Here is a 19,807-nt window from a genome sequence, read left to right as displayed (position 1 = left end):
ACTGTCTTTGTAATCGATACTTTCTCTTTTTTGAATAATATATCTACATATTTTTCTTTTTACTATTTTGAGCTTCCATTAAATTTTTTTTCTAATTTAATCCAAAACAGCAATTAATATTACCAAAATTAATTAATTTTATAAAAACTTATTAATGCATTTGATGAAAAGGCCTCTTCTATTAGTGACCACTGATATTATATAATGTACCTGTATTTGCTAAATAAGTGCCAGCCATCTACAAGCACTTGTCTACCTTTTCCAAAATAAAAATTTGGTCCAAGTATCCCTCCTTTTTATCCCAACCTCACCATCCTGCTTTTTTGAAAAGTGTGATATGAAAACATACAATCCACTGGTCAGAGTTTTCAATATAAAAAATTCAGTATCAATGTATTCCAGTATTAATGTGAATGTAAATAATTTTTGTTTGGATTTTTTTTGTTTTTTTTAGAGATTCATTTTGATAAAAAAAAGGTCTCTATCAAAATCTTTGATACATACATATTTTTGCCAAGAACTTCAGCTGTCTTTCGTTTCTGGAGTTCTGTCATATAGGCAATGATTCGAGTATTGGACGTAAGGAGATTTCGGGCGGCTTCCAACATCTGAGCAGGGTGTTTGGTTGCAGCCAACAGCTTGGCTGTTCCCTCTCGCATCTTAACTTCATGGTCAATCTTTTGTTGTAGGTCTGTGTCCTAAAAAAATTACAATTTTATGATACAGTGTGGTCAAACATGCTTGTGTGGCTTAAATGATGCAAAATATTGAAACAACAAAACCACATACGGCAATTAAATCCGTGCCAAAAAAGCCATGTCACCCTGTGGATTAGTCGAAGTCATCTTTTTATTTTTGAAAATGATAGTTTCCTGTTTAATTTCACATGTAGGAATAACTTTGATTTAACTTACAAGATCATTTAACCTTCATAAGAGAAAGCAAAGTCATTCTGTCATTCACTTTCGTGTCATAATACACTGTATGTGTAATATCCCGGAGACTAATGCAAAACATCGTTGTTAAATGAATAAAATAAATATGTCACATGCTGAGTCAAGTAATTCACAACGCAGACAGAAAGATAGAACCCAGATGCATACGTACATGACCTTTTGGTATAACGGTATGTAAATTTGTAAATATATAGACAAGTAGACTTATATAACTGTTTATCCAAAATGTTTTTAAATGAATTGTACCACATTTACAGTGACAAAGATCCCCATCAATATAGTTACCCAGTCAGTACTGCTCGTCTTGTCCACACCCATGCTGATACTACAGAGCCTGATATACAGAGACATATGGACGAGTTCCCCGCTCCACTGAACACCAATATCTGTTTCTAACATCTTTTACTTTTGTCTCAATACATTTTCCTATTAGTCGCCATCAAATTGCAATGAAACACTTGGAACCAAACCATCTGTCCATTTATTGCGTTGAGATCAGCTGCCTGGAGCTCCTCGTTATTAGTCCGTATAATCAAGGAACGATGGGCACAGGTTTCATAGGTCACAGGTTACACTAATTAGATAATTGAGTTCCACACCATAATGACATTTATCAATATAGAGGGGGATGGGGGCGTGGGGTGGGTGTCATCACTTACTTCGCTAACTACAACTTAAACCTGCAGTAAAAACCACCTGTCTATAAAGGTCACTTCCATTGTTATTGATGCAATATAATTCATTAGAAAGAACCTCTATATAAAAGCCACCTGTCTATGAAGACCACTGTTCTTGTTTCCCTTCAGTGGCCTTGCAGACAGATTACACTGTTACGAACTCCATTCACAAATACAAGGAATATCATGGCTCCTGCCATAGGTCAGTCACAATAATACTGGGCCTTAAGCCTGATCCCTATAGCACCAAGAAAATTGGTATCAATACAATCATCTGGTTCATAACAGCTCTTCTGATGTCAGGACTTCTTTACAAGTTATTAAAGATTTGTAATGAATCTGGTGGCTGTATTAATTCAAGGAGTCAAAATTTCAGTAAACCAAACAACTCCTAGCTGAATTAATCTGAGACTCAAAATGTCATTTTTGAAGACTGTTCCTTCGGGAGCCATCTTTTATGATGTGATAACTATGGGTCCTTAGATTTCATCTGAAAATGTCATGTTGGTCAAACAACTGATCATGTGCATTAATTAAGTGCAGCTCATGTCACTTATAGCATTGGTAATCATTTTTCAAAATGGCTGCCAAGTCTTGAAAACTACACTGGAATGGATTAAGTGATTGAAAAATTATGAATAAACAGGCCAACGGATAATCAGAATTGACAACTTTGTCAACGAAATATTAAATATCCCACCGATAAAAAGCTGACATTAACAATATACTAATGAAAGAATAAAAAGCCAAATTGTTTTTTCTTAATTTTTGACATTTAATCCAGCACATCAACTTCTCAAAAAGAAATCATTAGGACTCTCTATAAACTACCAAATGTAATCCAACACAGGGAAAAAACCTCATGTGCTGACAAAAATTACTTAGAGTCAACCCTATAGATACAACCAGTTGATAAAAGGTCAGAATTTTGACATGATGTGAAGGTTGCTATAGACTCCAGTTGCTGCTGATTTTCTGTAAACATTGAGATCAGAGTCTAGTCTATACTCCACTGAAGGAAGAACAGAGGGGTTACTTAGTGTAGTATATAGGCCAGTCTAGACCGATGAATTCTGGCAGAAAAATCTGCTCCATATAAACTTCACTACCTCCTTTACTTATCCAACATTCACAATTCTTAACCCGTGACAACAAATATAAGCTTCTACAGAAAATACAGATTTATATAAAAACATGAACTAATAGATGGGAATCTGTGTTTTTTTTTAATACACCATATGTGCATGTACCATGAAATTTAAAAGATATTAAATATTTATTTACTCATTGCCAATCTGTTTATCTGCATGCTTGGCTTTTAATGTGATGTCTAGACACAGCATTTGCCCTAAGCTTATGGATGTAGTAACTCTTCATGAGGTATAATGTTGGATTTTAAAGACAAGCTGAAGCCTACGGTAAAATTTCTTCAAGAGGTCATAATCCTAACAGTTCACAACTTAAAATCTGTGATATCAATATCTTATGAACATTGTTTACAAGAGTGTCCGTGACAAAGATGAATTCTCCCCCAATAATGACTTTGATGGATACAAAATTTTAACAAAGGGTAATAATTTTGTAATTAAAGGACCCTGAATTTAAGTTTTAATGCAAGCAAAGCTGTGCTCATGACAAAGTTTTAACAAAGGGCAATAACTCTGTACTGAGGGGTCAAGGGTCCTGACTTTGCTAAAAAGCACTGTGTTTTTGTATGACTGATGTATAAATTATCTTAGATGCAGACAGAATAATTTTTAACAAAATTTTAACAAAAGGCAATAACTGTAATTCAGAAATAGCAGGCCTTAAGACTGGTACCCTGCACATTGCCTGCCCACAAGGATGCTTCAGACTAAATTTGGTCAAAATCTGTTTGGTAATTCATGACAAGTAGGATTTTTTATCAAAGAAATGATGAACAGCATAAACCACCTCTCCTTCTGACTATGTGAGTAAAAATAAAAACCAACCAATCATGAAAACAGAACATTTAAATTTCAGTTTGAAAAAAAACTTTTTAACACCAGTAACTGGCATATGCTCAATTGCAAAGACTTTTTTGTGAGAGTTTTTTCCATTTAAGTGCATGTGGGTTCATTATAGAAACAGTCATCCACACCACACAGCATATAAGCTCCTTTGGTGCTAAATGCTTTTCTTCATGCGTAGTTTTGCCTGAAGCTGTTGTGTGTTAAGTCCCTTTGTATCACAAATTTTCATTACATTGTACTCTCATACAATACTCGTGTATAACTTCTGTTTGTTTCTTCAATACTCTTGATTTATAAGAATTATTCAAGTTTTACCAAAACACAAGGAAAATGTGAATTCATCTCCGTTCTGATGTTTATATACACAATACCAACCACTGTGAAAGTTTTTCACGTCACTCACAACAGGTACTAATTTATCATGATAACCTTTGGTAAATGTAACAATCAAAGATTTCTGGAATATTTTGCTATAATTTTGATTTTAAACAAAACTTTCATAATGTTTTCAAACTTAAATATATGTACAATGTTATGTTAGAAACTTGAGATTGGAAATTCTTTCTGAATGGTTTTGTGCTTTAATTAAGCTAATAAGTTTATCTGACAATGTTTTAATCCATGAAACACTTGTACTGTGCATGTCCCATTTTCTTCAATGATCTTGTTGATGTTTAAATCTTTCCTGCTGAATATGTTAGTATCTTAGCCTGAACCCCCACCCCCACCCCCACCCCCACCCCCACCACCCCCACCACCGCCACCCCCACCCCCACCACCTCACAAATTCTATCAGTCTTCCTTCAGAGAGGGAACAGAATGAACAGATAGATATCTTACACAGTTTAACTGTTCAGTCAGGTCAGTTTGATTACTGAACAGTCAAGGTCACTGAAGTGAGGAGTTAAGTCTGAAGACCGATTATAACAGAACCGTCATATCTACGCACCGAAATGTCCCAGAGGACAATTCAGCCTGTGACAATTTGAAGTTAATCTAGCCAATTACCAACAGGCATTTAAGTTGTCACAGAGCTGTCGTTGTGTTGTTTGTAGCACATAAATATTCCAGAGTGTTGCAGACAGTGTCAGTACAGTAACAGTCTGATTCATTACATAGCTGGTACTGAACGGTTCCTGTCCACAAACTTAAACACATAGGACCCTTTATTTATGATTTGACATTAGGGACACTGCCTGAAATTAAACACAAGAGCAGTCAACTGAGTAACATAAGATATTTTAGACTGGTGTACATATTCTCAGTGCACCAGTATCATACATATGACAGTAATTGTACACAAAATACATTAAAAAAACGCAGTTTGTGTCGTAAATAAATAGAATTTCACCAACCAACCGTACAAATGCACTTTGCAACAATCAGAATCAGTTTAAGTGTGGAAGACACCTTCTAGAAGATGTTGACCATCTCAGAGAACAACATGCAAGAGGCCCATCACGTTCTCAAGAGTGAATGAGTTTGTGTCTTGCTATGAAACACATCCACAACATGCATATAATAAAGCACAGTTGTGGTCTTAACTTCCTGGTGAAAATGAACAATCTCAAGTAGAGATCTAACTCCCACACCTCCAATCATCACCTGCCATCAATGATTATTGAATAGCCTCAATGTGATTCCAACTGAGCTATCAAAACCCTCTAGCCTGTAGTAGAGGAACTGTTACGTAACAGACTCATTTAGTCTTGTGTTACATTGGAAGTTTTTATAATAATTAATATAACCAGCCAGCTCAGCACCAAAAAGAAGGATGTATTTCAGGTCGTGTGGAGGTAAGACGGGCAGGTAAGAGGGGCTCCCTACAGGGGGTTTATTGGGCACTCTGATTGATTATATTATATACAATTGAATGGGAATTAGTGGAAGATATGCATACTGAAGTTATGGTAAGTATCACATCATGAAAATTGGTTTTACAAGAAAAAGCTCCAGGTAAACTAGACAAAAGTTTCACACTGGGCTAAACAGACTGCCTCCTCGTTAGTGTTCTTCAGTTCAGACATGTCTACATGTACACCTGGCCGAAGGCAACCATCTAATGTATACTCCATTGCTATCACCTTGCATCCTAACACACACCAGATTCACTTACATTAAGTGAAAGAGATTCTCTATCATTGCTAATTAGATGATTAAGCCCATCAATACATTTCTTAAAAACTTTATCTATCTGACAACAATTAAAAAACAAGTAATTCCAACTTATACTAATTCCTCTTGTTGGCCCAAATGAAAGCAGGGGAAAGACCTTAAAGTTGGATGAAACAGCAATACCTTGGGGAAAACCCACATGGTTGGACGTGGGACCCCCTTTTTTCTTCTAGTTTTGTAAGCTGTTTAGAGAATGAAATAAGGGTTAGAACTGGGGTAAAAGTATTCATAAACATTTTTCATGTAGTTTTCTTTTAGATTCTTTCTTTATCTAGAGCTTTTCTAAATTAAAATTTTGTTAAATTTTTTTTTCTGGCAATAAGCCCATGTCTGGGAGTAAGCCCATCTATATATTATCATAAAATTATCTTGGCTTAATATTGCAAAATGTTATCATTTATGCACCACATCTCCAACATTCCAAAATGAATGTGAATACTTTAATGTTTCTTCATCCATCTGATTTATCTATACTAGAATTGCACAAGTTAATATAAGTACAATTCAAGACAGTCGTTATCTGAAGAACATAATACGTCTATCCACTTTGTGCAGGTCATAGTACTGTTAAGTATTATAAACAACCATTCTACATGTATGTGATTTACTTGGTCTTAAAATCTGTGACCTTTGGACTTGTGGAATTATCTTACCTTTAGACTTGCCACTAATTGGCGGAGGTAGAAAAGGCTGAGGTCCTCTAGGATGATAGGGGAGGTAACTTCCTCCTCGGCGCTAGATTTTGAGGAATGGGACGAATGTGCCAAGGCTCCAATAGGCAGGCATTTATCCATAATTACAGAAGTTTTACAAACAGATTCACCGAAAAGTTGATATCATCTAGTGACTTCCATGACTCAGTGTAAATATCCAAAGTTAAACCTATTATCTGAAACCCCGAAAATATAGTGTTGATATCGAGGCAGCAAACACTACATGTCTGAAAACGCAGCTTCTGGTGGTGGATTGTTATGTAACCATTTCAATGTTGACAGAACACACAATGCTTCCGTCTTATCATGAGGAAATCTTCAGTGAAAAAAAAAGAGAATAGTTTGTAACCTCCAAATCTTGTAGCAGATGCACGTCAGGTAGAATTATCCTGGTCACACTACCTTCGTATTGATTGCTAAAACAGAAAGTTTTCATCAATCTCCTGTCCCATCATACCTAACCACTTTCTATATTGTAAACACACAAACAGTACACATTCTTTGTGAAACACTATGTTCTGTTCACCAATACGGAACCGTCTGGAATTTCTACAACATTGGAGGCAGCCCAAACGATCAACATATCTAGAGTAGTATAGGCAAGAACCCCTAAAGTCCAGATCAATTACTTCACAAAAGTCTGTGCCAAACTAGACTTCTTCCAACTTAACAGATTCTACCTTCCCTCTCACCTAGATAAATGCCACTACCTAAAACTTCAGCAAAAATTTCTCAAAATAAGTCAAAAGATAAAAACTGAAATAGGTTTCCTGCATCACCTATCTCTCTACGCACCCATTTTCAAATCTCTGATCACCATTTGAGATATATACTAGGCAATAACCTCCAACTGCCAGCAACAAAAGACAAACAGTATAAACACCCTTCAGCAATATGTTATCACAGCTGCCCTACAGCAAAAAATGTTCCCTAATGAAATCGTTACACAATCATATTTCTGGTTTTAATCTGTCTATCATATATGATCCTGCTAAACAGGGTCAAGACATCAATTATAAAACAATTTATCAGTTCTAACTTTATCTAAAAAAAGAAGTCTTCTAGTTCTATATCTAGAATAATTATGACAATTAATGTATTAGATAATATACCAAAAATTTTTTTCTCATTGGGCAAGTTACCAAAAAAAAAAGGAAAAAGAACCTGCAGCACTAATAGTGCCCTGATGTCGGAAAACTCAACATACCTACATATCCCAGACAGTTTTTAAAATAAACGTTGTGATCGTGATCAGACTTTGTATGGGCAAAATCCCAACTGACATTATTTTATAATGGTGCAGGTAGTAGATAGTGTCGTTAGATATAGATATACTTGACAATTGTGAGATTTATTGGATTCGGTGACAAGGCGTATAATAGCTATAATTCAGATGATTCAATGAAGATATGAAGTTTTCTCTTCCTCCCCCTATCAACTATTGACATCAGCATGAACCATCGGAAGTCTGACTAACACACAGTCAACAAGACATATATCCTGTTAGGTTAAATATGAAACCACAGAGAAATGTTACTCAGGCATCAGTGAATTATTGTGTTTGTTCATCTCTTGTCCAAGATATATTGCTTAAGACCACATGATAAAATTAAAATATTATAAAATCATCTTTCACAACAGTAAAGGACATCAACAACCGATCCCCTATAACTGTAATATATATTTAAATGATATTCCGGATCTCTGGACTTAATTAAGCTAATTAATAAATATTTCTAATGACAGATATCACTCCCCATAACAACAATCCATAGTTTTACAACCTAATTAACTACATGGGACCCTCAGATAAACCTCATTAAAACTTACACAGAAAGGACACTGTTGACCAGTTGTAATAATGTGTACACAAGATTTTGACCTTTGACCTCAGTGACACTCCTAACATCAATAAACGATCCATTCAATAGCCGGATCAGCATTATAGCAATAATAAATCTCCTATTTACATCGAAAACCTTTACACAATGGCTGCAGTCGATAAAACCTTGTGTAAATATCACAAATAGAACATTTTTATCTGGTGGAAATCAAACTATTGATCACCTTTTCATCAGAGAAACTAAATTATTTTAAACTATAATCTTCAATTCCATCTTTTATAAATTCAGAAATTTTCTATTTCTCAAAAACGTCAAGATAAGGAATTGATTAACCACATGTTCACCAAACACTTGTTTCTATAAATAACTCTACTGAAATCTCCTTCAGATTTGATATAAGTAAATAAATACTTACTAAATAGATTCTAAGTAAAAACATTTTTTGATAGATTTACCGCTTATCTGTGAATCAGATGTATTATATACATACGTAGGTAATAACAGCTTTAAAGTCCCTGACAATTGTCCATCTTTGTTGCAAGCAAAAACAGTTGACAAGGATCTGGCACACGTAGGTAAAACGGGTATGTTATCACTAGAATGTGTGTTAACCTAGGTATAAAGGTACAACACAGGTCTCATGGGCTCCAGCTTTAATCTCTCACACATGTACTCTGTGCCCCTGATATCCCACTGTGTGTTAATTGTTCCGAGATAACACTGTTTCCACTTAGGGTCAATTGTATAGCTCTTTAACTCTACCACCCAGGCAATTGTCTAATTACACTTGCTAAACCAGTACTCAGGTGGAAATATTTTGGAAACATTGTAGACCTTCTGTGCATATATAACTAACTGGCTGCAGAGGTCCAGCCTGTTGTATAATAGCCAATAACACAGCCACTGAATCAAAGCAGGCCTGATATTTTATAGCAGTCCCTTCTGAACAGAGTATATGGGTCTCCAAAGCTCCTACTTGTTCTTTACTTCATTCCTTCTTCTGATTCCTGCCCATCAGCCTCCAGATCTGTGATATAGCTTTGAGTCTATGTTCAATAAAGTACTGTAATATTCAGTTAAGCTCAAGGCCAGAGAAAACTTTCATTAACGTACACTTAACTCCGTGTGTGTGTGTCATCACACAATCTGCTTCTCTCAGTCTTTCATCTTCTCTATAAAACCTGTTAACATCTGTCTGAGATAAGAAAATATCTTCCACATGTAAGTTGGCAAAGGTTTGGACACAGTTTAACACATTCCTCCAACTTGAAATGACAAGATAGTTTCCACAACCTCTTGTCATCAGTACGAGACTAAGATTTCCTACATACATTCACATCAACACCAGTTGTAACATCTAACTTGTCCGCCTTTGATCCACGCCAACAGTAGGTAACATCTGTCTGAATGGACCCCTCATACAAACAGTGATAGTCCAGAGCTGGCGACAGGACTGATATTAGTATGTATTCAATTTCAATGACTTTCTTTGGGATGAAATTCTGACATCACCATGGTTTATCCACTTATCATTAGCCAGGTAGACAGGATGTGAGATAATATTAAGGTTGTTGGACGACCCTGTACACATTTTATAACTTTACAGATGTCCTGACTCCTTTTAACCTCTTCTGGACTTTCCACACCCACACCACCTTGTACCAAATGTTTACCTGAGCCTGTGACCCATAAAAAGTCCACAAAAGATAAGCTGTCCAGCTTTTGAATGAACGGTGTGGTGCTCTCTGAATAAGCCTATAAACCCATTCAGGTATGTGTGTGCAGTAGTAGCTAGCTAGCTAAACACAGCGCCCTTGTGTCTGTAAGATATCTCTATAATATTATTACACCTGGATGAAATTTACATCAGGTATACACCACAGATATAACTTTCACTACACACCCAAAGGACAAACTTTCATACAATATATCTTTCCGATATATTCCTTGCCCACAATGATCGGTTTGCATTACCAATTCAGATATGCAAGCAAAAGAATTTCAATTTTGAAATTAAACGTGTTAAAGTGTCATATTTTAATTTTTCCATTTGTTGCTTCCAGGCAAACAATATTAGCTGTATAACGACTTCACACTTGGTCACTGTTTCTAAATTTTCTCACCTTTTCTTTCCAGCTCAATCCAAATTTGTAACAAGCCCTTAAGCAATGTCAGATTTTACCTGTGGGTTCAAAAGAGCTGTCAAATGAAGTTTTCGAGTGAATGACTCAATGAACAGGGCCCATTATCATGTCAAATATATAGTTGAAATGTATTAAGTGACGTTAATTTTCTGACAATTAACAGGTATACTATCCTTCCTGTGTCTAACCAGTATCAAAAGATCTGTTAACAAAAATAACTCCTCATAGAAATTTGCTTTAATTACAGGTGACCCAATGATTATCAATATAATGAAGAAAAACTTTTATTTATAAAAATCAATTTCTATTTCAGTATTATCAAGTTATAAGATCCGAGTTACAACACACCTGCACATAGACCACATGCAATTAATTACCTTTTTATTTCATCTTATCCTTACTACCCAATTAACTGACAAGCTCTGAAGCTGTTTCGATGTTTCAAATCCTTACTTTGCAGAAAATCTTGATACAGCTCAGAAGCATGATAGCATTTTAATTTTCTTTACATCTAATTTCAGCTTTATAGCCTAAGATTGCAGGAAATGGTGGACTATAATACATTTTACAGGAAAAGTATTATCTATCTTTTTAAGAGTCTGTTTGAAATATTTTCCAGATTTGATGCCAAATTGCTAAATTTGCACACAACCAAAAACTGTTTTACTATGTATGGTTCCTGGTACTGCAGTGTGTATCAGCAAACATGTATCATTTTAATTTTTTCAAATCTGTTGGAAATATTTTAATCTCATAACAAGAAACAGACAGATAATTCATAATGTGATCTAGATAGGTAGTCTGTCTGTTGTACGCAAATCCAGAAAGATTTAACAATAATTATTCAACATGAATATGGAATTAAATTAAAACAAAGGGGATAGGTGTATCTCTTAATTATGTGTGTCCATCAATAAAACATGATTACAGACACTGTATTGTGACAGCCTGAAGGCCTGAGGGGGGGGCTAATCATGATCAGTCAGCGACCCCATAAAGGTATATTATTATATAAGGCTGACTATGCAGGATATCGATCGAAGTAAGTTCAGAGTAAGTCGGTTCTTATTTAAATCGTATTGTCGACCGGTTTCGCCCAGGACTTTGTGGACTTCATCAAGACATCACAAGAAAATTTTCCCCTCAAGTACAAAAAATATGGGCAAGTTTATTTGCGAAGTTGTAATGGAAATTACGTCTGTGACCTTCCATGACCTAGCTTCTATAGAACCAACTTACTCTGAACTTGTTGCGATTGATATCCTTCTAAGTTTGTCCCTACTCCTCAATCGCCCTTCAAATCGGTTGGTATCCAAGCCAAGAGTATCATGTACACACCAAACATGCACTAATGTAAGGGTGTTGACTTTTTTCCATTGATAAGTATAATTAAATAGAGGTATAATAAGTCTGATTACTCAAATATCCTTTACTTTTGTATCATAATGACATGATTAATTGTATTGCCGTATACCGAAAATTCCTATATTTTTGTGGGGCTCAAATTTTGTGGTTTCACTATAATATTATTTTCTTTGGCACTAAATTTAATAGATATTTATCACACACATGTTCTAAGATTCAGGTCAATTGTTTTATCTGTAATAATTTGATGACAAATATGGATTTGCGGATTAAGTGTTAAACCATTAATTCAAAAAATTAAAATCCTCTCGAAAATTTATGAGTTTATGATGTATAGATATCAGATCAATACAATTATGGTATATATCAAAACTGTCCTGAAAAATTAATTTCAAAATGATATTATGTCGGGGAAAGTGGAAGCACACCATAAAGCTGGCTGTCATAGTGGAACTCTCATGTACTTCCCGGGATACCAAATCAACAGCTGAAAATGACAGTACGGAAAAAAGAAAGCTTTCCAGATGTCAAACTTTATAGATACATGTAAAAGAGCAACTGCAGGTATTTCTTTTCATTAATTAGCCATGATATAGTTTCCACACACCAACCTAGGTGTCCAGACTAACAAGTTTCTACTGTATACACAAACCAAAGTGTCCAGACTAACAAGGTTCTACTGTACATACAAACCAAAGGTTTGTAACTATTCAAAATATTTGTATTGTAACATTGTGTTTAATTGATTTCAATAAAAACTAATTATTTATTAAATAGATTACATTTTTTTATACCTGAGATGGCTCAGTAAACTTTAGGGTTAAAAGTTCAGGAAGGTTTTTAAAAACATGAACTTTCAGAAAATTAAATGGAGAGATAAACGGTGGGATAATCACCATTTATCAACTACGGCCATCCAACCATGTAATTTTGGTAAATAAAAGCTGCCACACACAGACTTGAACAATTTTGTTATTTGTTATGTTTATTGCCCCATGAAAAGTCAAGGTTATTTTGAAGAGAGAAAAATTCTTTATAGTAGCTCAGGTAGCTATAGCTTAACCTCACTGAACAACATATGGGAGGTCTGTCACATATCTACATCAATTAGGGTAAAGTTTCTTGCTCAAAGACAGTAAACCGTATCAGCAGAGACCAGTCGGTAAGGCTACTTATCAACGGAGCTATCTTGACCCCTAACTTGAACAGGGTAACCTTGTACATATGAGTGTCAATTATGCCAGGTCAAAATTTCCCAGTTAAGTTTGACAGTCATTTATTACACAGCTGCAACTTCTGAAACCTAACTCAATTGGGGGTGTTAACATCTTCTTCCTACCAAAATGTATAGAAGTAGTCCTTAATAAGCAGTGATAATACATAGGAAATTAAGTTCAATCATTTAATAATTACTGGGCAAGTAAATACAAACAGTGTATAATCATTTCAGAAGGAACAGGCACTGAAGAGTCAGTGTTAACCTGGACAGCAGATTTTACGCTCTATTGATAAAATTTGCATCTCTCTGCCACAGTCATTCCAGCCGTAAAATCAATAACACTATAATAAAAAAGAGATTTGTGATGGTAATTCGAGCAAATATAAACCAGTATCTCTGATACGCCCTAACCTCACAAACATAAAAAGCCACTTGCACATACCCAAGACATACAGACACACAAGTGCCACATGCACCTGGACCACATAAGTTTACACTAAGTCTGAAGTCAGATGAAAAATGTAACCTTGGTCTCCATATATCAACAAAATAGCTCATCCTATGATGTTGTCTCGCATTAGATTTCCTCCACCCCCAACCAAACTTTTAAGTTATCTTTTATCAGTAAGATAACCTGTATCTTACAACCTGTTTTTCATTTACTTCATGTTTTTTTCCTCCCCATGCTATCAGTCTTTGCTGTTTCACAGTTCCCTCAGGTGCACTACAGCTGGAAGAAATTAATTTGTTGTTTGGCAATCAAAGGTGAAGGTCATGTAATTTCATTTTCTTCTGATTCCGGGATAAACATTTATGTTCTGCTTGTCCAATACTCAGGAAATTTTTCAAATAAACCTTTCCAATATCATCCTGAATTTGTTTGTTATTAAAATGTTTCTCTGTAATTCTCAAATTACAATTGGGACTGGCCCAGTACATGTACATGTCGTAAATCAATGGTGGGCAGAATTCTAATTCATTATGTCGATGAATCAGCAAAGGGGATAGAAAAAAATTCTACTTTAATTATACGACTGTTACACTGGGACTTTTAAAGATGGCACAGAAAATCTTCTTTATAGATCAATGGTTACAGAGACTGTTAATTTTACAAAACAATGTAATATAATATATACATTGTACCAGATACACAGATCAAGAAAAATACAGATGTACATGATATTCTATCAACTGTATTCAGGTCAGGAAGATTTCCTGTTAATGAAGAAAAATGGTGAAAAAATGTGTAAACTTGCTGTCTTAAATGATACTTATATATAAGTAATATATATATTTAGCATTTATAATCATACATAAGTATTCAGCATGTTTAAAGTCTTCAGGTTCAACTAATTTTTGTGATAAGCTAAATGATAAGTTATATTTTACAACAATGGACAACTATTTTCCTTACTGCCCATCACACACATATCTTCCTGTATAACAATGAAAAAAAACCACTATACCTTTGTTCTGGCAGCTCCTCCAAGGAGCAGGTCAGGAATTGGGCTAGGTATTCCCTCAATATCTGTCATTGTTGACCACTGGTCAAAAGTACAGTAAGGCCATGCCTTAAAATATCCCCAGTATCAGCAGCACTAATTATATTATCACAGATTCCGCTTAAACACCTGTGTTGTCAATTTTTACCAGTCAATCTTGGTTGTTTACATAAAATTTGATCACATTAACATTTTATCCCAGTAAGCACAATTTCAACATATTTCCACAGCAATAATGAAGAATTTTTAACAATCTGTGTAGTCAATTATCACTGCCAAGTAAACATTAACTGTTGACTGTTGTACATTTCATCATGTTCCTTTTTAGCCAGTGTTGCAGATGGCACATTTTGCCATGAGAATACAGATTTGTTGCTGTCTGTTTGCAGCCTCGTGTCTGGTTAGCCTGATCGTCATGTTAATTGCTGGGGCTGGCAGTCTTTGACAATGGCTGCTGAACAGATAGAGTCAGATACAGAGACGGTTGAGCTCAAAAATCAATACCCTTTCAAATCTGACAAAGGGAACAAAGAAAGACAGCAGGAGTTACCCCCCTTCCATCAATTAATCTCCTCAGCATACAAAAGCCCTTTCAACTCATTTGATATTTAATGTTTTTTGTCTTTTTTTTTTGTTTTCCTATTTTCCGAAAAAAAGAAGACAGTATTCAAAGCTGTTTACATCAGCATTTACTACATACAAATTTTTTAAATGGCAATGAAATTTCCATAATATTATTTATAAACTTCTCAAAAGACAAAGAAGAAGAAATTAAAAAAAAGAATTGTATTTCTCTCATACGTTACAATAACTTTTTCCTCAAAGAAAAAAGGGTCTGGATAATCAACACTACAAGAACTTTTGTTCACAATGAATCCACAGATGCCTTGCTATTCAATGTTGTGACAACATTACATAATGGTACTTCTACTAGTTTGTTAAAATATACATCTATTGTCCATTTCATTCAAACTCCTTTTTTCCTCTTCCCTTCAGTTCGAGGATCAAGAAAATACCACACAGGCTACACATATACCTGCATTGGGTAGTAAAAGTCTGAGCAAAATGATGAAAAATTGTTCCCCCCCCCCCACCTGAAACTTAGATATACCTTTGTTCCCAATATTTAATGACAATGACATCTGTAACCAAAACATTCAGCTATGTCAAAATGAATTTGGACCAGGTGCTTTTTTTCTCTTTCTTTGTTCTAACAGCCACATTTTAGAAATGATTTTAAGTTTGGAAAGTATGTACATAATCTAAGCAAGGAACTTCTAGGTCAGTTTTCAATGTGTGATACTGTTACTGATTAGCCCATTATCTTTTTAAATTATATCCACTCAGTTATCATCTTACAGTGCCCAGGTAATGACAGTTCAATGAGACAGCACTATAATGTCCTTTACCAGAAGCAGTATTAGTTAACATTATGGCCTTGGCTGTGGTGAATCCAAAAACACAAAAATCAATATTTTAAAAGTCAAACAAATACCAGTATATATAGTATCAAAGCCAATTGGTTTGGTAAAGAATAGAGTCAATTTTCAAAATGCATGCACAAATATTAAGCATCTCAGCCAATCAACACAAAGTACTGTTAATTCTATTTACAAATAGAAGCTTTTCATTTATGGTAGCCCTAAAATGGAGATCACAAGAAAACTTCTACATTCTAAATACTGAGATGTTGTCATATATGTATCTGTTGAACCAATCCTAAATTTCTAATTCATTTTGAAACAAGAAACACAAATTATGTCATTTACTTGTTCTTTCAAAGGCAGTGTTGCTAATCACATCCAACAATATCATTCCATAGAATATTGCTAACGATGCATATTTCTGTTTTTCCAGCAGTCAAAACTCCTATATTTTTACACTTAATGATGTATGGCATGTTTTAGTGAGTATATACTGCACACGTTAATTGCCCCCTCTAGTTACGTTGGGGAACAATCCTGTGCATGACTGATACCCTTCAGCTCCACATATTGTCATCAACAAGCAACAGCTGTTTTCGTTGCTGACATTTACTCAACAATTAGGTCACAATATATACATATTTCTTAAGAAAAAATTGAAATTTTTTTTTTCAAAATCGTCCAGAATACAAACTTTCATCACTGTGTCAAATCTTCATACAAATTGTATCACACAGTACAGAAATACAATGGAAATGTTAATTTAAGTTTTAATTTTGTTTATTAAAAGTACCTTTCATCAACTGTGTCAGTAAATTTGGAATTTTTTAATTCGACAGCATGCAGTACTTAGCTGTATATCACATGCAGCAAAATGGAGAGACATTTGGAAGTTAATATCTTATAGCAGAAAATTAAGTCATGCCATATATATATATATATATGAATGTCACAGGTTTTAAAACTTAAGCTTAATAGATGGTACTGTATATCAGGATATATATAGTACCAACACATTCTAACAATCAATTAGTTGATAAATCCTCATTATCATGTATCATGGAAATGATGCGTATATACTTTTAAGTCTATTGGAGTATTGTAGCTCTACAGCTACCAGAATATCATATCATAGTGTAACTACAAGTACAGTATGTAATCAACACAAGTAATGTGCAACATCACAGCAAGTCTATAAAATGTCCCAAAAAAAAAGGTTTTTCAGACCCACATTACATCTATATACAAACCAAAACAACAGCAGTATATGTATATTCACAATTCACACTGAACTGTCATTTGTTTTAAGATAACAATAAGCTTTAAGATATATTTTGAAAGAAAATCTTGTCTATACTTACAGTGATGAAAACAGAAGAGTCTTCCATCCTAATGAAAATGATATATTTATATATTGTAGAGTACTTGGAAATTACACTCCCCAGCTAGCTCCACATGGTGTAATTATGTTTAGCTGATCACATGGTGCTGTAGCCTGTAACTTGCAGGCAGTAGCTTTTAAACTTTAACACTGACCAACAGCTAGCTGTATTATAGTCCTGACATGAAAAACTTTAGAAACTTGACACAAGATGTTTCCCCGACAAAATCAGTCATAAAAATGAGATGTCATCCTCCCTCGTAAATACAAACAAAATAGGCCTTCCTGAACTTTTCCGTTTTCCCACACTATTTTCTAACAGAAAAGGGATGATATCAAAAGTTTTTTTTTTTTTTTTGTACAAAACTTGATAACAATTTAGATTTTCTAGAATAATTGAAACTCGGTAAATAAACAAACTTCACAAAAATAATTCCTCTTCACACAATCAGTGGCAGCTATAGGAAAGGGCTGGTCTGAAAAAGTTGAAGAGATTTTCAACAACTGAGAAACGTTTTTGAGTTAGCCCCGAATTTACTATAGTTTCCTGTTGCAGCAGCCAACCATACATTTAAGAGGCACCCAACAGGGTAATTCATCATATTCATTTTTTTCCCTTTTAATTCTAAAGTTTGTGCCAATTTTATTTCTTTGATGGAGAAGAAAAAAAAATTTCAAAAGGAAGTGACCTGGACAGTACTGAGCCATGTGAAAAGATACTCTTTATACATTAATGGTTTACCCATTGTGTAATTGGTACTGGCGATGCACATGTCCCCGTCTATATTAAGGGGAGGCAATATGAGCCTTATAACTTATTACAGTAATAAGGAACTGCATCATTGGATTTTCACTTGCCTGTTCAGCTTAACTTATCTTTTTGATATTATAAGATAAAAATTCTTCATACAATTTTCTAAAATCTGTTAACTATGTTTTACTCAGACCAAATATTATTGTTCACATTTAGAAAAAATTGGAAGATTTTCTTTAATTATTAACATTTCTATTTCATAAAATGTGTACCTTTTAAGAAGAAAATAATAGAAAGAAAAAAAATTGTGTTTGAAATTTATCAAGAAGCTTGATGTGGCAAAGCTTTAGGTTGCTGAAGTTCAAATTCCTTGACCCAAAATATATGAAGTACATAAGTTCTTGGTATCTTGTGGCCTCCTCTTTATGATATCAGAGAACAGGTACTTAACCTAATACTTAACCCTTTTGTGATAAAATTACCATTAACTTAGGTACATTTAGTGCATTAAACTTATTGTTCTCGTTTTCTATATCTAAGAGTAAAGAATACAGTCAAACCTATGCTAGCACCAATCCAGAATTAAAGTCACTGTTTTAAATCTGCTCCTAGTGGAATACAACTAAAATTCATAGTGATTGAACCCCTATAAAAAGGCCACCTGTCTATAACAACCTTTTTCCCCTGTCTCCTTGGGTGGCCTTTTTATGTCCCCGCATCATAAGATCATGGCCATGTTGGTTTTTTTGCTGTCTGTTGTCAACTTTAATCTGGCCCATAACTACTACAACGGAAGAATTAGTGCTTTCATATTTGGCAAGTGTGTTCCTTCTGACAAAACCTTTTGAGTGGTACCGAAATTGTTGACCATGTGACCTTGACCTTTGACGAACATTTGAAAAATGTTAACATTGGCCATACCTATTGCATCATAAGAGGTATGGCTTTCAAATTTTGCATGTGCAAAACCTTTCTGGTGGTACAAAAATGTTTGACCATGTGACCTTGATTATGACCTTTGACCTACATCTGAAAAAAAAATCACATTGGCCATAATGATTGCATCATAAGAAGTATGGTTTTGGTATTTAGCACTTGTGTTCCTTGTGACAAGACCTTTCTTGTGGTACCAAAATGTTTGACAATGTGATCTTGACCATTCTTATCACAATGAAGACATTAGTATTTCACAAAGTGTACATGCAATTAGCATATGCCTTACACAGACAGTTTAAATGTTACACCTTAGAATTTTGTTGCAATCATGGGGCATAGTGATTTATAAACCCGTCTTGTTATATATACTGTCAATACAACAAAATTGTCTTAAATAAACTTTCATGTATTGAATTTTCTTACCAAGATTCAAGCACATTTCCAGCACTTTTTCTGATTTTCCAGATGCATTTTGTTATCCTAACTTGCAGGGAATGGGAATGTAATATATTCTTTTTTACTCTATGTGAATCAAATAATAGAAAAAACATGAAATAAGGAGTTAATACTGGTATAGAGCTTCACTTTTTTTAAAGTGTTTTGCTATGGAGACAAGTTCTCTGTTCATTGTCTTCTCGCTGAAGAGGAACTTTATGTTTACAGCAAGAATGTATGAGTTACAGCACTTTACATACATTTGTGAGCAAATTCCAGCACTTTTCC

The 19,807-nt window shown here is 34.5% G+C and overlaps 1 protein-coding gene across 2 annotated transcripts in view; it reads right to left on the bottom strand.

The window, feature by feature from the left end:
* Positions 1-17,690, bottom strand: part of LOC132544898 (rhotekin-like) — a 34,753-nt gene extending 17,063 nt beyond the window's left edge. Inside the window, exons 1-2 of one of the 2 annotated variants that reach the window (XM_060208551.1) lie at positions 17,375-17,690; positions 505-698 (exon numbers count right to left, since the gene is read on the bottom strand). In XM_060208551.1, coding sequence (XP_060064534.1) covers positions 505-698; positions 17,375-17,401 — 221 coding nt within the window. In that variant the 5' untranslated portion in view covers positions 17,402-17,690. Of the gene's footprint in view, positions 1-504; positions 699-6,455; positions 6,676-17,374 lie in introns of those variants that run through there. The other variant, XM_060208550.1, reaches the window with a different exon arrangement.
* Between the last annotated feature and the right edge of the window lie 2,117 nt (positions 17,691-19,807).

Source organism: Ylistrum balloti, unplaced genomic scaffold (genome assembly GCF_031769215.1).
Source record: "Ylistrum balloti isolate Yb309-2 unplaced genomic scaffold, AGI_CSIRO_Ybal_v1 Utg369814, whole genome shotgun sequence".
NCBI classification, from domain to species: Eukaryota; Metazoa; Mollusca; class Bivalvia; order Pectinida; family Pectinidae; genus Ylistrum; species Ylistrum balloti.
This window is presented reverse-complemented; position numbering and strand designations above follow the sequence as displayed.